At 42.3% G+C, this 20,639-nt stretch overlaps 2 protein-coding genes across 4 annotated transcripts in view; both read right to left on the bottom strand.

Annotated features, from left to right (window-relative positions):
- Positions 1–3,533: 3,533 nt before the first annotated feature.
- sec63 (SEC63 homolog, protein translocation regulator) lies at positions 3,534–17,384 on the bottom strand. Its single transcript, XM_086189915.1, has 20 exons — positions 17,117–17,384; positions 16,083–16,182; positions 14,406–14,520; positions 14,174–14,286; positions 14,024–14,085; positions 13,428–13,486; positions 13,185–13,235; positions 12,982–13,090; positions 12,774–12,868; positions 12,538–12,670; positions 11,997–12,089; positions 11,552–11,697; positions 11,308–11,455; positions 9,876–9,958; positions 9,667–9,735; positions 9,383–9,538; positions 9,119–9,292; positions 8,844–9,044; positions 7,871–7,975; positions 3,534–5,949 (listed from the first exon to the last, which is right to left on the bottom strand). Exons 1-20 carry the CDS (start codon positions 17,238–17,240, stop codon positions 5,812–5,814), a joined length of 2,274 nt encoding a protein of 757 aa, XP_086046041.1. The 5' UTR covers positions 17,241–17,384; the 3' UTR covers positions 3,534–5,811.
- Positions 17,385–17,733: 349 nt separating this feature from the next.
- Positions 17,734–20,639, bottom strand: part of iyd (iodotyrosine deiodinase) — a 4,444-nt gene continuing 1,538 nt past the window's right edge. Inside the window, exons 1-5 of one of the 3 annotated variants that reach the window (XM_086190183.1) lie at positions 20,172–20,533; positions 18,643–18,837; positions 18,350–18,509; positions 18,092–18,248; positions 17,734–17,992 (exon numbers count right to left, since the gene is read on the bottom strand). In XM_086190183.1, coding sequence (XP_086046309.1) covers positions 17,810–17,992; positions 18,092–18,248; positions 18,350–18,509; positions 18,643–18,837; positions 20,172–20,451 — 975 coding nt within the window. In that variant the 5' untranslated portion in view covers positions 20,452–20,533 and the 3' untranslated portion in view covers positions 17,734–17,809. Of the gene's footprint in view, positions 17,993–18,091; positions 18,249–18,349; positions 18,510–18,642; positions 18,841–20,171; positions 20,534–20,639 lie in introns of those variants that run through there. The other 2 variants (XM_086190185.1, XM_086190182.1) reach the window with 2 other exon arrangements.

Genomic DNA, 20,639 nt, shown 5'->3' with positions numbered 1-20,639 from the left:
TGAGATCAGATCTTGCACCAGAGTTGTGTGATTATGGAGGGAATAAATAAATATACACAATGGGCGCTCTCTCTCATACACACACACACACACACACACACACACACAGTCAGGGGCATTTAAACACAAACATAACGCAACTCCTTATTCCCACTGAGTTCCTTCATAACTCAGCAGGACAGGGGCGGCTCTGTGTGTGATTGGGGGGGGGGGGGTGGCAACAATCAGGAAAACACACGTCCTCCTTTAAAGAGTCTCTAGGTTTCTCATCTCACACACACACTCTATTTTGAACCCTGGCATTTTGAGTCATAATAATGACGATAAACAGGGAAGTAAATACATTTACTGTATTTACTTAGGGACTTATATCAGTAGATATTATTGGTATTAGACTGGAAAAAAAACTAAGTCACATGATATGGAAGTTATTGAGCAAAAAAATGGATGTTGCAGCATATGAACAAGACAATGGATTTTGCATTATGAAATTCAGATGCAATAAAATGCAATAAAAGGGGGTGTGTCCTATATCTCCAAAGAAGTACATATAAAATATATTGTGATATCTGTTACTGATATGAAGTTCCTAGGTCCCATGACATGGAAGCTACTGAAAAAAATGATTTGATGGGGCTGGAGCCTATCCCAGCGGCTATGGGTGAGAGGCAGGGTTCACCCTGGACAGGTCACCAGTCCATCGCAGGGCCAACATAGAGAGACAAACAACCATTCACACTCACAGTCACACCTACGGTCAATTTAGAGTATCAATCAGCCTCGTCCCCTCTTGATGTCTTTGGACTGTGGGAGGAAGCTGGAGTACCAGAGAGAACCCTCACAGGAACAGGGAGAACATGGAGACTCACACAGAAAGATCCTGTGCCCGAGCCAGGACTCGAACCCAGAACCTTCTTGCTGTGAGGTGACAGTTCTGACCACTGTACCACCGTGCCGCCTCAAAGTGGATTTATGATTAAATATTTATATGAAATGTAGGGGGTAATAAAATGCAACAAAAGAGAAGGGTGAAGGGTGTTTCCAGCACAGTTCTAATATCGAGTATTGATTCAGAGTCTCTCGGTCACATGATAAGGAAGAGATTGACAACTCAATGAATGTAATAAAGTAAAGTAAAACTGAACAAAAAGAACTGAGACCATTTAGAATCATCTCTTACCCTGCGTGCAGGTATCTGTGGTCTGATTCCTCACCTCTGACTCCGCCCCCAAGTCAAGCAGATACCAGCAGCCTCGCCCTCAGTCGTCGCAGCAACTGTGCCACAAATACGGGGTTAGCCCGTTGGGGAGGTCTCCGGATGTTGAGGCCACATGAGGAGTTGCGGTCACTTCCAGGTGTGAGTCGAGATTTAAGCCACGCCCTCTTCTCAGTACCACACCCTCACAGCCCACCAGGGGGAGGACAGACACATCTCACTGGAGAGGGTAAAAATAAGTTCACTAGAAGTTTGAGATTATATATATATATATACATACATATATACACACACACACATATATATATATATATATACATATATATACATATATACACATATATATACATATATATATATGTATATATCTGAGGGTTACTGTACAGATGATTCATAGTTCTGTATTTAGTGTTCAGTCATGATGAATGATGCTGATGATGCTCTACTATTCCTTCCATACTATTAATCTTCAAATTAATTTCGGACCTTTCAACTTTCAGACAAAATTAAATGTGGAAATGCCAAAAAAAAAAAAGCTGGCGGAAGAGAGAAAGAGGAACAAAGAGGTTGAATTCAAAATGAAAAGAGGAAAAAAGAGAGAGGAGAAGGCTGTGTAATTATTCCAGTGTGTCTGCAGAGGTCAGAGAAATAAACTGGAGGCTAATAGGAGAATGTTTCTAGTGGTTAAAAGCTTTGGAGGGAAATGTGTCTATTGTGATTTATAATAAAGTGAATGGAAATTGTCCTCCAGGGTGCTGGATTTACTGATTAAAGCTGAGAGATAGAGGGAGGCGGAAGCTGTCAATCTTACAGCCCGATTGCCTTTTTCTGGAAGCAGAAGTGAGTTTCTATGTGTGTCGTTTGTCCTTCAGTAGTAACCGCTGGTGAATTGGACTTCGTTTACCACTAATAGGCTTTACGCATGATGTAGTTTAGCTTTCTTTTGTCTTTTTATTTCTTACACAAGAGGTTCACAACACCCCTGATGCCTGGTGGAGATTTAAGAGTACAAACGTGTACACACATGCGCTAATAAACTTGTGCAGCCAAGGTTAAAGTGATTTTAAATTCAACTCATTGCGATTGTAGCTCAATTGTTTTGTTTTTTAATAATTACAGCATTTTGAACTTGTTTTTTTCTCCATTTCTGGAAATCACCTTGAATCCCACAACTGTGATGAACTGAGGAGGTTTTGGGTTCAAAGGTCGCTATGACAGGTAACATTGGGTAGGTAATCCCCCGTTTAGGAACAATTCCTGAGTATTTGGTGGAATATTTGAAAACGATGCATATTAGTTTCACCCAAAGAATAAAAATAGTGATCACAGAGTACATGTACTTGATCTGTGTACTTTTAACTTGTATTCCATAGTTTCTACTTACATTTAGCTCTAACTACTGCGTCAGAAAGTTTCTCGACAAGTAAGACAGCAAAAAACAAAACTAAAAATGGACTTTTGACTTTATATATATATATATATATATACATATATATATATATATAAAGTCAAAAGGTCGAAGTTACAAGACGTTTGTACATTTCTAGCAGTCTAGAAATGAATGAGATTACACTTTGTGATTGGTCAGATTAAGTTATTAATTAAATACTTAACATACACGCGCATATAATCTTCAAGAATGGATGCATATCTCTTTACCCGTCTTGATGGGGTTTAGCAGCAGCGATCCATCTCTTCCGAGGGCCCGATAACCTGATCAGCACAAGAAGCACGTCAGCTTGATCAGTCGGGGTTCCACCCCACCACATGCGGCAGGGAAGTGAGTGAATCCCGCGGGCTGCTAGTGAGTCTGGTGGGCGGCAGGTGGCGCTGCAATTCCACTTTACATACACCGGAGGCTGAAAGGCGTGAGACGCAGATTTATGATCTAATTCTGTGGCCACAGGATGTAACTTGTTCGCTAAATTGTATTTTTAATGCTATAAAATAATTTAATCCTGCATTCTTATTAATTTTTGAGGCCACAAGATATAACTCTTCCCCCAGTTGCGTCACATTGAGGCCGCAAGATATTAATTATTCATTTAATTATCTAGAAGCCACCTTACCCCAACATTGTACCCTCATTTTTGTTATTCTGAGGGCAAAAAATACAATTTGCCCCCAAAAATAATAATAAAAGTGAAGGTCAAATCTCAAATTTTACCACCTTCCTTCTTAACAATTAAACAGAGGAAACAAGTTTTATCATATAGCCTCAAAAAACAAAAAAGAGATACACACACACACTCACACTTTGATCTTGTTCCCATGACCTCACAACTTTGTCTGAACTACAAACACACTTAAAACTATCTAATTTAAAAGTTTTTATTTGAAATGATTTTAAATACAAATAATATATTTTTTTCCATTTACAATGACAGTTCCTTTGTAAACAAAAGTGGCAGATAGTCATCGGGTAGTAAGTCCAAGCTGAGGCGGCTTGCCGGCCAGTGGCCTGGACGAGGTCTGTGGTGGGCGAGAGAGCGATGGTGTCGTATTCAACCTCACTGCAGTTGGTTTGTTTTTTTGTTTGTTTTTCTTTTAAATTCCACACAGCATTAAAATCACTGATGCTACATTCTATTGCAGAGCGATAAATACTCAAAAGTACAAGATTACCTGTTAGCATACACCTGCTTTGAACAGTTATGTGAGGGTATAGTGCGCATGTGTGAGCTTGTTTGTGTGAGGTGTGTATGTGGTGTAAGGAGAGCATGCCCACGTAGATTCAAACCTTTTCCCTCTCCTTCACAACATGCCACACGAGTATATGTATGTATGTATGTATGTATGTGTACATATATACACACATACATACATACACGTCCTATGAACAATTAACTTAAGAGTGCAGATGATAGATTATTTGTAAAAATTAAACAAAAAAAGAAAAGCAAAATTGAACTGCCAAGCCACTGACGTACAGTGAGAGCCTACAGAGCTGCACGGAAGCTCTGTTCATCTCTTTTTCACGAGTCTAAAAGATGTAAATTCAAGGTTAGAATGGAACAAAACAAGACAAAAGACTACAGTGTTACATTTGTTATACTAGATTAGCTGGAAATGAAAACAAAAAATAAAAAGGAGGTTCCCTTGGTTAGCCAGATCTCTTCCTACAAAACAAATTAAAAAAAAAAAAAATCCTCCGGGAAGTACCTTTCATCTAAAATGGCAGACGCGATTACAAAAATAGACTTGTTCTGCTCAGAATGGAGAAAAAACAAAAAGGACAGAATATGAAAAGACACACACACACACACACACACACACGGTTACTTTTTTGTTGTTGTTCAAGAATATTTCCGCGTGTGCCAGTGACCTCATAATAATTCACACGAGATCCCGAGGCTAACACATCACCGCTAATCCTCCTGGACTTCGAGGCTGAGCCAGATCAGTGACATGCATCCAAAGACCGAGGAGCTAAAGATAACTACGAAGAGATGAAAAACAAAATCTTCACAAACACAAAGAAACAACACATGTTTTCTGTTCTCCAAGAACCACCGGTGCATAGCACCCAAGGACTTTTATCTTGTGGTATTTCAGTTGTATTCATAAGGCCTTTTCGGACAATGAGTATAGACTGGAATGTGCTACAATTGTAAAAACCCTTTTGTAGTATATGGACAAGAAGAGTACTCATGCATGTTGTCATACCCCACCCCCCAACCCCCACCCCACTGTTACACATGTGGGGTCGTAGTTCAAGATCCACCTGCTGTCAACCAGCCTTTGAGACAAAAACACATAGATCACCAGGGCAGAGCAGACACGATCAACAGAACTGACAACAGATCAGTGTCTAAATTTACCATATGTCCATCAGAATACAGCGAGTGCAAGGACACAAGTGGCTGGCAGCTGTGACGGCGAAGAAATGAAAACTGACGCCACCCAACTGTTGCCCCCCCAACCACCTCCTCGTGCTGAGAGGAGTCCCAATCATCGGACAAACTGAAGCTCACACATCTGCAGTTTACAATAGAAAGCATCATTGGTAAGGAAAACATTGGTGTTGAGTGATTTTTGAAAATTAGAAGCGAGAGCAATGTCATGGTTTTCCACACGGAGGTCACGTGTTTGTTAATTTTGCAAACGGAATTAGCGTTTTTTTCCCCCCCCGTCTCCTCCCGGGAAGAGACAAACCCAGATTATAGGTCCTCCAGTCCACAGTGTGTCACTCTTTCATACCTGTACAAACGGTTACAAACACACATCATACACTCACACTATAGTGCGCATGCACGCACGCACGCACGCACACGGGCCTGGTATTCACAGAATTATTTTCCGCACGCAGCGCAAAATCAATGTCTTTGTAGAAAAGGGAGATGAAGGAGCGAGGGAGAGAAGGAGGTGTGTAAAAACGGTCCTCTACGATTCTTTGACGGCCATGACTTCGCTGCTCCTCCTTCCTTCACTTTTCTTGAGTTGTGTGTGTGTGTGTGTGTGTGTGTTTAGGGGAGGCTCAGAAGTGGATGGGTGACCTGTCCATGGGAAGGCGGGGGCTGACCATGTGTAGATGTGTCTGTGTGTGTGTGTGTGTGTGTGTGTGTGTGTCTGTGTGAGTAAGTGTTTGTGGATGTTCAGTCGTTATCCTCGTCATCATCTTCGCTCTCCTCGATGCCGTCGCTGTCCTCCTGCTCCTCGTCTTCCTCCTCCGTGTCAGGGATGTCCCACTGCGGGTGGTTGTCCAGCATGGCCTTCGCCTCGTGAACCTCCAGCTGAGGGAAACACATGGGACACACAGGTGTGTTTTGTCACAACAGTTTACGGTGCCACACCACATATTTCAGAATGTATAAGGGGAGGACAGTATTGCATTTTTCTATCTGCGGTAGTACACTGCCATTTCTACGAGTGATCTGTCTGATAGCAGATACTTCCAGGTGAATAAAACAAGCCTGACATAAGTATCAGCCATCAGATTCATACAGATGTTTTTTTTAATTACCAATATTTGACCATACTAACAACGTGCTCTTGTTATCGCGCCTCCCTAAAAATTATTATTTGTGTGGAAATTGTGCTGTGATCTGAGAGCTGTTCATCAATCACGCCGAGATCCTGCCATTTTAAAGCGCTTTCTGTAACGAGCGGATGCTTTTGAACGTTGTTCGCTGTTGTTGCTACACGGCGGGAATTAGAAGGAGAGACAAGCATGAGCATGCAGTGGAGGAGCACACTTGTTCACTCCTTAAAGGTTCCCAGTGAGCCAGAGTGAGCCCGTCCGTGCAGTTTGTGGTCATTAAGGAGAGGAGAGAAACAAGCCGGTGCACTTCCTAAAAACAGGGAATTCAGATGTACCTGCTGCTATGAAATGATGGGAAAAGCAGTCTAATAGAAAAGTCCATCAAGATAAATCGTATAATGGACTGGAAGACAGATGGATGCTGATGAAACCTATGATGCTGATGAAGATTTAGACCACTAGGAATTAAGAAGCCAGGTCAAAGTTCATGTGGTTTTAAGAGAAATTAAAAGCCGAAAATGCTTTTGAACAAGAGCAACATCAAGTTCACTTCAACATAAAATTTGTAACAATGTTCAGGTGAATAGTAGCATCTCACGTGCGTGTGCACTACGGCAGTAACGATACACTAATATCCCAATACGATATGACTTACATCCTTTTTATGAAAGACTTTAGAGGGACAAAGTGATTTTGGGGACATCTTGTGAGTGTTCCCTGACTTGGATTGAATTAATTGAACTGAAAGCATCAGTTACACAATATGTGGCTCGAACTGGCAGCTTGCAAATGCTGGACAAAATGGATCAAAGATGTGAGAAAATTGGTTTTTTTATTGAAACTGAGTGCAAATTGTAGCTTGCAAGGTTTTGAAAAGTAAAGTGAACAATGGAGAGTTTAAGTGCTGCAAGTGACCTTGTTTGGCAGCTTTTTTAGCTTGATACTGAACATATGAGGTAGCTACTAGCCAGTCTAGCCGCCAGGTTAACTAAAAATAAACCTCAGCAGCCAATAATTCTATTCAGTTCACCATTCATTCAATTCACCTTGCGCCAAAAGCCGGTGTTTTCCACCATTGAATAAGGTCTCAAATCCTGAAGAAGATGGGAACTTATGGCAACCACCGCCGTCAACGTCCAGGGTGGTTTGTTTCAGGTTACAGCGCAGCTTCTTGGGCTCGGTCTCAGTTAGCATTTCCTTGTTCGGGTGATGACGTTTTAGGTGGGATCGCAGGCTGGTGGTATTTCCAGAGTACTTAACATTTGTGCGACACAGTTCGCAAACCGCTATGCTTTTGTCTAAATCATCGCTTTCCTTTTTGTATTTGAACTCAAAATGCTCCCACACATCTGCGTTTAAACATGCAGGCGCTGGATTTATACTCGCCGCCATTCTCCTGAATCTCTCAGCTCTAACCAGATGAGAAAGGCGTCAGCGTCTGGGTAACTAGAAATGCTCTACGGCGACACTAGTGGCTGGCAGTCCGAACTGTTCTTCCTGCAAAGTGCCGGACACGGGGGATTTGAATGGGGCTTAATGTATTGATACTCGCGGCTGGAATATCAATACTCTCTGGGGAAACAAAATATCAATATATATCGCAGGATCGATAAAACTGCTCAGCCCTAGTGCATGCACACACACACACACTACAGGTGTGTCTGTACTGTCACCTTGAGTGGTTTTATCTGGTCCAGTCCCAGGAAGGAATCAGAACGGAGGATGACAGAATATTGGTAGTTGCCTGTTTTAGAAGGGGCTGGAAACTTCAGCTCAACCTGGAAAACACACACACACACACACACACACACACCATTATTATTATTAAATCTTGTCACAGATGCTGTATCACACCTCACTGACTGAGGGTGTAACTGCTCCATTACGCAGCATGATTAAATGTGTTATAAGGAAGCATGTGTAGGATTCTATATCGAGGCTGCGTTATCATTAATACCCCCCCCCCCCCCCCGTGAGAAATAAAAAAATACACCACCTGACAGTCATAGTGTGGTAGCTGGTAACATGGGAACTGTAAATATTACAGCAGCATCACCTCCGGGTCTGATTACCATGTTCTGTATTTACTAACAGACGACATCTAATTATCAGAGCAATGACACTAATTAATATTCAGTGTGTTAACAGAAAATGTTGCAGTGAATGCAGCAGCAACTGCTGATGAAAGCAGAACCCCCCACCCCCCATCCGTGTCTGTCAAACACTTGAATGGAGCGCTTTAAGTTACACGCTCCTTATTTATTAAGACACAGAACCGTTCTCCATGGGTGGGTCTTGTCACATTCCATTGCGGGGGGGTGCAACTTGTCCTGCAGACTCACCCAGGCCTCATTAAGCTTTTTACCCCGCTGTCAGACCTTATTGTAGCTGGATACCAACAAGATCAGGGGTGCAAATAGTGCAAAACAAACACACAGTAGATGCTGCTCTGAGGGCATGATGACGCACTTGCAAAAGGTTGCCTAGCAACAGGATGAGAGTGGTTATGGTTTATAGGCAACAAGAGGTGTGAGTAGACATACTTGGACTTATCGAGCCCCTTCTGCTCCATACAGAAGATGCTTGCAACGTTACCTGATACAAGAACACCAACAGACAGCATCCACCAGGACGACCCCCACTCACCTCTTCTGTGTCCTTTAGCGTGCAGACGTGGTAGGGCATGGAGACCAGCGTCTGATCTCGGCGGTCAGCGATGTAGAGCCACCACCACTCCTGCTTCTCCTCTGGGAAGCAGAGGCTGTAGACTGGGTGGGTGACCTTTGACTTGGTTTCTAGAAGAGCCCGTTCTCGTCTTTGGATGCTTTGCTGCAACGCCTCCCACTCCTGCGCGCAGAGAGAGAGGGATTAGCTTACGTACAGCTGCAGGCAAGAGTAAGGAAGTGCAGTCTTTAAAGGACCTCTTCATCGTCCCCGGCCATCTCGTCCACCTCTGTGTCGCTCTGTTTGTCGCTGTCTTCGTCTCTCTCGCTGGGAGAATCTTTGTTAGCTTCACCCTCGTCTGACTCGCTGCCTTTGTCTGAGCCCTCGTCCTCGTCCTCCTTCGCTGCTGCTGCTGCTGCTGCTACCACTTCCTGTGACATCATCATTTAGAATACTACATCAGCAACATCTGAAAACACAGCTGATTTTAAAACCTTGCTGCCCTATGACTGGACACTTACATTTCCCGCCACGTTGCCGTTGGCCTGCTTGGTTTTAGCAGGTGCAGGAGTGGCCTTCTTTTTGGTTAATTTTTTCTTCTTGGACTTTGCCGTCTTCTTAGCCCCTTTACTTTTGTTCTGCCACACTTTAGTTTTGGCTTTACTCGTTTCTCCTTGCTTCAGGAACCAACACCCCCCCCCCCAAAAAAACCAAGACAATTTAGGCAAAGATTGAACAGTTTTAAACTTGTAATGAACGTTTAATCTGACCCCCACTGAAGAGTGTGTTGACATGTTATTCTTACCGTTTCCTCTGTGTTGCCGGCTTCGTCACCAGGACAAGGTGTGGATTCCTGCTCTTTTTCAAACACCTCCTACACACAATATGCAAAGAGTTCATTCATGCGCTCCAACCGTGCATTAAGGCAAGAAGAATACTGTCATGTTGAGGTGCTCCTCCAAATAAAAACAAAAAACATTTGATCCATAAAATTTGCAAGCGACATTTTCTTACCGCCATCCGTTTTCTGGTTAAGGTGACGGTAACCGTGACAATGGAGCCTGCTGTGATGTTATTGCTGTCTTCATCATCAAGAACTGAAAAGCCACGGGGAGAGAAACATGTTGACTTTTAATATCCAAACTAGAGATTCTGATAGCAAATTCAGACATGAAATAACGATGTAAATATAATCGATCAGTGTTGATCAAATGGCAAAAAGTTCGATCTGATACATCTGGGTGACACTGATCCACTTATGTAGTGTGCACTTTTAAGCAGCAGGTGGTGCTATGCAACACAGCTGTACAAATGTAACTGTTCATTTATACATTTAACACTTGTGAGTTTATGGAAATGTTACAGAATTACATCATTTCATATTTACAACACCCCAGAATGGAACCACCTGACATTGTGGTACAGTTTTAAGTATCGAAAACCCTCAAGATAATCAACATGGGATTGCATTGTGAAGGGATTGGACGAGACCGCTAGGGTCAAAACTCTGAGTATGTGACTAAAATTTTGTTTCTCAGCATTCACAAGTGGTTCAAAGCTAAACCAGACTGAGAAGGCAGAGACGACACAGTTAACAGAGGAAGATGGACTTAAAATGTAAAACTGAAAATAAACAGATGCATGTGACAACTGTAGCGTACCATACACTAGAAAGAAGGAAGCTCAGATGATTAAGAATTAGTCTGATCCGGCTAAAATACTGATGTGAGACAAATTGGATCTGAGAGCTTGTACAACAGATGAGCTGAATAACCAACTAGTCTTTCTGGCTCGGTGAAACACACCATCTATTTGCAGTCTTTTTACTTACAAAACAGGCTGAGTACAGCCAACAGCTGCAGAGACACAGTGACCAGAGTTCAGTCGAACATTTTAATTTAGCTTTTACCTCATTATTGTTCATTAGCTACAGCTGATCTAATGCACCGCGGGTGATGTCGATATTTTTACCAGGGACGGTCGGCTAAAAATGAGAAGCCAGCAGGCGCTACGTGTTCGATTGATCTCTAATGAAAGGGAGCGAGGAGGGATTAAAAAAAGATCTGGAAGACGTCTGATGATGTTGGAGCTAAAGAAATATGGGCGTTTCACTGGACATGACACAGAGAAACTCCATGACTCCTTTGTGGTAATCAGTAAACACCAAACTCATTCAAAATATATGACATCAGTCCATCTGCAGTGACAAATGTGTCCTCATATGAACTTTCCCTACTTAAAGTGACAAAATCTTAGATGAATCTATTTGATTGACAAGCTGTTTTTTAAAAGTAAGTTCATAATTGCTGGTGCTCATTTTCTAACAGTCCTTCAAAGAGGACTGACTGTCAAGGTCGATTCTTTACTCTGACGAAGCGCAATGGCCTCCAGGTGATACTGAATTAATTGTATTGGGAACTTCCATAATCTGTATCTCAGGACTGACCTTGCAGTTTGGTATCCATGGTGATGTGAGGAAAACTGCCGAGCACTGCCATGACCTCATCATACTTTTCCTCCCCCAAGAAACGCAGCATGCTGCGTCTGTCGGAGTCTTTGAGACTCACCAGGTCCTGCAGGCTCCGAACTTTGTACTAATGAAGGGAGGAAGAAGAGGAGGAGGAGGAGGTTGGTGGGGACCATCTTCCTCTGAATGGTTCACACTATGATCACAGGTATTCAGCAGAAACCTTCTTAGAGATGCAGTAGCGGAGATGCTCCTCCTCAAAGTGGGGCAGCTGCAGCAGTGGTGACTTTGACTCCTGTAAGCCCTGCACAATCATCTGGGTCAGCTTCATACAGTTCTCGATGGTTACCAGTCGAGGAGCGTGGAAACCTGCACAGAGAAAACGGTTAGCATCCAAAAAGACAACACATAAGTATCACAACCAGAGGTAGAAATGTACAGACACACCTGAAGTGAGCCCATGGACAGCTGAGTGTTCTGTAATTTAAAGCTAAACTGCCTCTCCTGCTTGTATCTAGTGTGATTGAGGGCATATTTCCCAAAAGGAAAATATACTATGTTGTAAATGACAACATGCCACGAGTCCAGTCCAGTCCACTAGCAGCTATTACTCCTTCCATTCTTGTTCTACAGTTTGTGTGAGTGTGTGTGTGTGCGTGCATGTATACCTCCTCTGCTGTTGGCCATCATGGTCAGCTGACAGCCCACATTGATCATCTCCTGGAGGAGAGCTGGACTCTTCCTCACCACAAACCTCTGATCTGAAACGCAACCACACGCGTGAATATGATGTTCTGAATAAAAAAATAAAATAAAGACTCCAACTGAAAAAAAGAACACATCATAGATTAATGTGGCTCCTTCAAAACATCATTAAGACTTATTACATCTTTGTTTTATGTGGATAGACTGGATACTAATTGAAGAATGTCGTTGTCTTGTCCCGCAGGTAATTGATGATGCTCGATCATCAACATGTAAAGTCTTATGGTAGCTTTTCGGTGCGTGCATGCGCACACACACAGTGCCTCTTTTTTTTCCTTTTCCCAAGAGGTTGGGGGGAAAAAACAACAACATGAAACTAGTCCAAACAGCTTGGGCGAGTGGATTGTTTCTATTTATATAAGCATGTCAATATACAGATGACGGGGTTGTATATTTGCATTTCAGCCATGTGTCTTTAGACATTACCCAATAGGACCGTCCTACCTTCCTCCAACTCCTCTGATATCTCCATGCGTGCCAGGTGAGAGAGCACTAGAACTCTGGCCTTCAGACTGTAAGGGTAGCAGAACGGAGGCTCCTTCTTCTTCACATTGATATTTCCTAACTCGCGGATCAACTACAGGAGAAACAGGAGGGAAGCGGTTACGGACATGTTCCTCCTCTATTTTTAAACCAATACTGAATTCCCACGATAACACGTCCTCCGTGTTTTTAACAACCTGTGGCACTACTATGTTGTCTGTTGGTCGTATGGTGGCTTCTTTATTGCTGCGAGGGTCAAACTCAAACGCCGCTGTCAGCACCATGACCAAACCTGGGAGACAGAATCCAGCAGTCACAGGAAAATAAAAGACAGAGAATAATTCCTGATTTTAGACAATGTCAACATCTAAACTTGAGGCACTGCAGTTCAAGAGGTGAACTCACGCTTCATGTTCATGTTGGGGGTCTTATACATGAAATGCATGAAGAGCTGGGTGGTGTTGATGAGGATCTGGTCTCCACTATAGCGGATGGAGCGGTACCACCACGTACCCTAAGATACAGACAGAATGGCAAACAGTCATATCTGGGAGAGAAGAAGAACACAAGCCGACAGTTCAGCGCTCTTCATAGCGGCGATTACTTACCACAACAACTGGGAGGATGACCATGAAGGCTAGTCCGTAAACCAACAGCACCTACAAGGGATTAAAAACAAACAAAAACAAAAACTCAGACCAAAGAAAAGACACATCTACAAAGCCTAGAACACATCTCATATACATTTACGTGATCCTGAGTGATAATGCTGTCATAAAATTAGCGATTGTCAAATTCAATATATTCTGAGCAAATTTATAAAAAGGTCACAACAAAAAAATATTACATACCAGCATTGAGTTCTTCTGGTCAACAATCCAGGCTGGCAGGGCAATACCAAAGCTTGTTGCTGCAAAGAAAATCAGAATCAGAAAGACATCAGAGGCAATGAGCCCAAATGATTAAAAAAAAAATCCTGCATTTACTTCAAGTGAAACCTCCAGCAGCTTTTAGCATTGTGGGTAAAGTCAGAAGTGCTGCTGGTCGTATTGGTGTAGTAGAACTGGCAATGTGGTAATTTTATGCTTGTTCGTGTTGCACTGATTTGCGACAAGTCCTTCACACACCAGGACAGTAAAGTGGTTAACTGCTTCATTTTGGTGCTTCTGTTTCAAAGTATATCAGACCCCTAGTTGCTTTCTTCTTGAACCACAGAGAACGTGCACCCACAACAGAAGCCATCTTCTTCACAAGCTCGAGCCACTTTTTCAGCATAAGCACAGACCGAGCAACTCATACTGGTATGAACGAGCCATACTTCTACTACAGCTCACCTTCCATTCATTCATGATTGCAAGATGACTTACCAGCATCCAGTGCAAAAGGTGCGACAGCACATAAAACATGTATATGAACTGGTGAGGGGGGGGTGGGGCACTCAACTCACCTCCCGGACCGTCTGGGTTACCGTACATTTCCCAGTTCTTTCGAGACTGCTCATTGGTTAGACTGCAGATGACAACAAAAAAGAATCGATCCACATTTCCAGGATGTCACAGAGTTATCTTTATGACCTAAAACAATGAATCACACTTACGCAGCGTATGCTTTGGCAATTCTCATGAATGTGGCCTCATCACCACCTTTGTCAGGGTGGTACTTGAGTGACAGTACATGGTATTGCTTCTTGATTTCGGACGGCGAGGCACCCTGGAAAAAGAATGTATAAACACAATTGTACACATCCAACAGATATATTGCAGACTATTTCATATGGTTGTGGATGTGTGTGTGTGTGTGTGTGTGTGTGTGTGTGTGTGCGCATTTACCGGGTCCAAGTTGAGGACTTCATAAGGATTATACTCCTGGTACTCCCTATCCAGCTTGGACACCTTGTATGCTAGCAGCAGGAACACAGCCCAGCCAAATAACAAGGCTGTTTTCCTAGACATGTCAGTACAAGAATGGAAAGCGATGAATTCTCAGGGTCATTCTATTATTCCAACATCATAGCAAGTCATGACTCTCACTCAAAGAAGCATCTCAAATTAAAAAAAAACCCTGAGATCGTAAGGTCAATATCTTCTTATCTACTCTCTACGAGTAGAAGTGGGCTCTGGTGGTGTTGTTGTTTGTTTGTTATACATTGAAGTTTAACTTGTTTCCATGACAATAGCAAAACTTGGTGGTCTGCCCGCAGCATCTGTTGCCATGACAACCTCCCTACGTGCCTGAGTTGTAGCTCAACCAAAAAGACCCCCCCCCCCAAAAAAAACACATGATGATTCCTACATTCAAGTGCAGTTTTGATGCTGTGATGACGCTGCCTGTGAAAAGGACAGTTGCTGTGAATCTAAGCGACAACTCACGGCCGTCACTCTGCTCCACTCAACTTGATAACATGTTTCATGCTGTCACCGCCTGCATAAAATCACAGTGGGCTCAGCACGCAGAACAAAGAATGACAGAACAGGGGTGGAAAAGCAGAAGTGTGAAGACAAACTGAGCAGCGGCAGCACACGGAGATGAAACTAAGACGAATCGCTCAGATGGAGATGCTGTGACGTGTGAGCGAGAGGTGGATTGAAGAGCTTTTCTTTTCATACCCAAATGAGGTGAATAAACAACGCTGAGTAAACAGCACCATGTTAAAGGACACATTAAACAACGCAACAAAGTGTTTGCACGATGTGTCACAGAGGTTTATACGTAGAAACAAACTGCACTTTGGGAGAATCAACCCAAAATCACTGCCATAGATGCTTGAATCAGCCTACAATTGACAGCACAGCCTATGTCTCATCTTCACACCACAGCGAAAACCTTCCTCCCTGTCCAACTGGAGATTGAAGTAGCAGGCCAACCAGAACAACTCCACTTACAAGAGGAAGCTTTATCACTGCAAACAGCTCAGGCAAATTACACCCAAAAAAAAAAGAGATGAAGCAAAAGTATAAGCAAAAACACAGATGAACAAAGAGTTGAAACCTGCCAATGCCAAGCTAGTAACAGCCATGTGTTACACTGCTGAAACTGCATCGATAGCTCCATAAATAAGAGTGTGTGTCAAGTGTAATTGACTTGGGTTCTTACAAGCCAAATCTAATAACAAGTGTAGTCACATATCAGCAATACAAGAGAGAAGTAAAAGAGAAGCCTTCCTCAAAGTCACAGAAATCAACCGGCAAACAGACCACTTGGATGTCTGCATCCTAGATGGTGGAAGTAAGGGATGCAAGATGGAGTTTTTTTCCCCCCACAGACAAACTATGCTAATTTTTTTGACAGAAGTTAATATCAAAAACAAACAAACAATACAAAACACTGAATGTATTTAAATTGTGAAAAGTTTATCATATATGTCCCACACTTTTTCCTCAACAAATGGCGAGCAATAACCAATATCTGAAGATATGCGCCAATATTATCATAAATCCCAAGTGGACCGGTGCACTTTCTGTGTATATTGGTGCACTCCACACTGAAATGAAACTTATTGGACTCACTTAAGTGTTGGAACAATGCTCTGCTGTGACTTCATCAGCCTGAGCCGGTACCACAGACACCTGCCATGGACTCTCCTCAGGCTCTTCAAACGCAGTTGTTCTAGAAGAACAGGGTGAGATTATTGACAATGTAATATCACCATCAACAAAAAAGTCTCGACCACTACCGATTATGCACCAATAATTTAGTGAGGAATATTGGTGCTATAATTGAAGACCTGCCCTGAAATAGCATCACAAGTATGTTTCTAAAAGTGGATATCAAAGGGAGATACTTTCTCTAAGAAACTATAATTCGTGTGGAAATTTTGACTAGCTGAACATGAATTGCAAAATAAATTCAACGTTTTACGTCAATAAATTGTAAAAACAGCAATAATAAAACAGCATGTAAGCCAGCAAACGTCAAGTTGATAGCTAGCATAACCAAACCCCAGGCAATGGGAAGTCTTTCATGAAGCCATCAACATGCTCTACATCCCCAGCTGCTGTAAATGGTGACCCATAAGTCCCTTACTCCTATCTGTTCAGGGATGGTTAGTTTTAATAGTTGTTTGGTTGATGGCAAAAAGGCAGCAACATTAAGATAAAAAAAAGACTTGCCAAGATAAAGTCGACGAAGGCACAAGCCTGAGAACCTGCAAGAGTGACGCTGACTTTTGGGGTTGAAGCTTTAGCGTCATTAGCCAGCAGGTAGAATACAATTTTCCCACTGAACAAGACAAATAAATAACTACTGTGTTATCTGTTGAGTTAGCAAAGAGTAAAAGTACCAACATCATCCAGTCAGTACAGTTTCTGACTTGTGTGTTCAGTTCTAAAAGAGAATAAACGCTAACATCATTTTTCGTAACGTCAGCTAGCTTAAATTTACTGAAGTAACTTCAGTTAAATGTGACGTTGTCATAGGTTGTACAGCCTCAGCATCTGGTAGCTAGCTGCGTTTACAAACCAAGATGCTGGCTGAGTAGTTCACGATACACCAACTCGGGTTAGTTAGCTAAGTTAGCACTGAGACCGACATCGGGCCTTACCAGCATTCTGATCCCGGGGCCAGAGGTAGTATGTGGCTGGGATCACAATAAGTCCAACGAAGGACGTTAGGAAATAGAAAAAGGTATTGCCGCTGTCATCATACTGGAACTGTTGCCCGGCCATTTCGTAGCGGCGCTTGGGTCGCCCGTCTTCTCCGCCGCCGCGCTTCCCCCTTCTGGCCCAATGTGTGCGACTTGACAGACCGCTAGCTAACCAGCTAGCATTCAGCCAAGACAAGCGCCGATCCTCGGTGTACGTGGTGTACGCCTGCGCAATGTGGCCTGTCTTCTTCTCGCGCGCATAATTCAAGACTGTAACTTGCGATTACTGACACCTACAGGTCGCATGATGGTAGGAAAGATGTCAACGGTGACAAGGTTTTTGATCGAGTGAAGTTAGAGAATGATAAAAATCTGATTTCTACGTTTAATTTTCATTTAATTTAAATATATCAATTTTTTTTCTAAACATGGCCAAATCGTCTTGCTCAGTTGGAAAACTTTCCAAAAAAATCCAAGTAGACTGTTATTCAAATCTATATAAATAAATAATATGGTGACAAGATATGACGGAATCTAGAAGTATCAAAGTAAATCAAAACGGTTCTTAAGCACATTTTTCATTTAGTTTAATTCAGGCAAAAGTGACCATTTGGGATTTTTAGAGTTTATTTCCTCTGCAGATTGATTCTCTCACATTTGCACCATAATATCCTCCAGAGGCTTGCGTTTCAAGTCAGGCACGGTGGCATCCAAAGCAGGGTAACCCACAGGAAGAAGCATCAGCAGCTTCTCATTGACTGGTCGTTTAAGCAGCTGCCGGAGCTGAGGGCCGCAGTTGAGGGGTGTCGATGTCACCGTAACAAGACCCACGTTCTGGTAAGTAAAGAGCAGAAATTCCTTACTTATCGGGCATGTTTGTTTCATTTAAAAAAAAATTGTCTTATATTTAAGGGCTTTGATGTCGCTCCTTACCTGTAATGCAGCCAACAGGATCCCACAAGAAATAGAAACACTGATTTCATTGTAGTAGTGTGTCTTTTTCTTGCCATTTGGTAGGATCCCATAGGTCTGTTTGAAGATGAGGACCAGGTACGGAGCTATATCCAAGTACTCCTTGATCCAGTTTGTCCTGCAGAGGGAAGAAAGGATTGAGAGACAAATGACAGTTATACTCCTTATGAAACTGTAGTTTTTATTTGGAATTCACAGAATTCTGACCATTTTGCACACCTTAACTTGGCCAAATCATTGACCCACTTGTCTCCCATCCTCTGACGGTAGTTGACCTCCTCCTCTTCCTCCACTATCAGTCTGATCTGGTGCTTCGTCTCCGGATCTGAAACCACGACAAATGTCCAAGGCTCTGTGTGTGCTCCACTAGGGGCAGTACCTATTCAGAAGGATGAGTACGCAGAGAGAGAGGGAAAACATTATGTTCCAACATCCAGCTCAAAAGTTTACCTTTTGGCATACATTTAACTAAAACAGCTGGCACATTATTTGATAAAATTGCATTTCTGTGCCTGCAGTGCGGATGACATCATCGATGACCTCTCGTGGAACCGGATCTGGGCTGATGAATCGAACACTCCTCCGCTGGTTCATCAGGGTGTAGAACTCCTGAGACCTTTTCAGCATCTGCTCCTCGAGGTAGCGTGGGGGAGAGTAGGGTACATGCTGAGTGTCCTCCTCTTCGTTGTGATCCTCCCAATCCCCTTCTTCTAAGAGGATGACAAGAAACGCTAGTGAGCAGCTCTTCATGTTACTATGCTCTCCATCAGCCCGTTTACCCTACTAATATGGAAAAACATAATATTAACACTAAGCTCAGGGTATGAGGGTGTCGCAAATGCTGCATTTGACACATAATTTAAAGTTTTTGATTGCTGATAACACCGTTCAGCTACAAGCTATCTGGTTCACATCCCATCACAGTAAGTGGTATTGCTCCTTAATGCTGATGGCAGGCTCTTCACTAAAAAACACTTGTATTTTGAGGGTACTTAATTTAGTTTAAAAAAAAACAGAACACCAAAATCATGTTAAAGAATTTGACTGATAGAAATATCAAAATGCATTAATAGATACCAATATAAGCTTTATTGGGAATTCTTTTGACCATGACAATCATGTGGCAAAATCTGAAAAACCTTAACAAGACTTAATGAGTTGACTGAATGGGGACTTTTTGCAGTGTATAAAGGAAAAAAAAAAAACACATTTTGCCCTAAAATATTTATATAATATACAGGAAGTAATAAAAAGTGACAAAAAAGAGGCATGTATATTTCCAGTCTGCTTCCTATTAGGTTTTAATCCTTATGTAACATGACATGGAAGCTGTTGAAGACAGAAAATACTGGCTTTTGCAGTATATGAAAAAGTAATGAATACTCAAAATTCAATACACCTAAGTTATAGTAGAGACAAATTTGAAATAGAGTTTACCAAAAGTTCAAGTACTGACAGCACATTAGTTAATCCTCAAAGCACAGACTTCTGAACTTTGAGGTGTTCCAGTTACACTACACTGATTACAGCCTCTTTGAGTTGGCCAATCTGAAAATCTGAAGTACAACAAGTCCCTTTTTCAGTCCTTCGCCATGTAAAATCTTACTCGTGTTCAAAGTAAAAAATAAGTTTAGAGAAATGTAGCAAAGCAAAGTCCTCTTAAATGCAAATACTCAAATTCAGATGATTTCACTTTGTAAAGCACAGCAAAGCTTTATGAAGAAATGGATGCTTCTTAATATTAAAATGATTTTTTTTTTCCCAGCAAAGCAAAAAAACACACACAAAGGAAAACACATGACGTAAGACTGCTGGCTGGGTCACTGTAAGCCTATGGAAGCCTATAAAAACTACACTAAAATGTACACTGTTTACATCATTCGTATGTACTTTTTATGTAACTGTGACAGTATTGCATTTTTTGTACAGTTCAATGGCCAGAAAAGTACAGCAAATGTGGTACAGTAAAGTAAGCATGATGACAGGCCTCGTTCCGAAACCCCCCTGGATCTCCATGTTTAACGGAGAGACTTGTTCGTACCGTCCTCTCTCGCTGGGATCTTGGTGTCGTCCTGCAGATCCTGGTCCACCCACGGTCTGAATCCTGCTTTAGACTCCCTATCAGTACGGCTCCGGTCGGTGGTCTCCGTTTGCCGTGATTTCACCAACATGAAGCCCACCACCATGCACAGGAGAAGCGCCAGAACTGGCGTGAGGACGGACAGTAGCGCCATGACTGCTGGAGAGGGGCAGGGGAGTGAAGCCACTGTTACCAAACCCACGCTGACGGACCTCTGCTCATCAAGCAGATAACAATACATTAACAGAGCTGAATGACCTTCTGAACTTAATGCACTTTTTTTTGCCAATAAATCTGATTTTATCCTTTACAGGAAGACCTTTTTATTTGTTCTTAGTTTTTGCTGTGCCAGGCGCACATCTGATTAAAAAAAAAAGAAAAACATAAAAGCCATAATTACAGGAACCATAAAATTGTTCTCAACATACA

The sequence above is a fragment of the Aulostomus chinensis genome, chromosome 20 (genome assembly GCF_037954235.1).
Source record: "Aulostomus chinensis isolate RoL2024-O1b breed Wild chromosome 20, RoL_Achi_v1.0, whole genome shotgun sequence".
Classification (NCBI taxonomy): domain Eukaryota; kingdom Metazoa; phylum Chordata; class Actinopteri; order Syngnathiformes; family Aulostomidae; genus Aulostomus; species Aulostomus chinensis.
This window is presented reverse-complemented; position numbering and strand designations above follow the sequence as displayed.

Coding starts and splice junctions, on each gene's coding strand:
- sec63 (XM_086189915.1), bottom strand. CDS start 17,240: ATGGCCGGGCAACAGTTCCAGTATGATGACAGCGGCAATACCTTTTTC. Junction 14,521..16,082: donor AGCATTGTTCCAACACTTAA/GTGAGTCCAATA, acceptor TGACATGTCTAG/GAAAACAGCCTTGTTATTTG. Junction 9,045..9,118: donor TGGCCGGGGACGATGAAGAG/GTCCTTTAAAGA, acceptor CTCTGCGCGCAG/GAGTGGGAGGCGTTGCAGCA.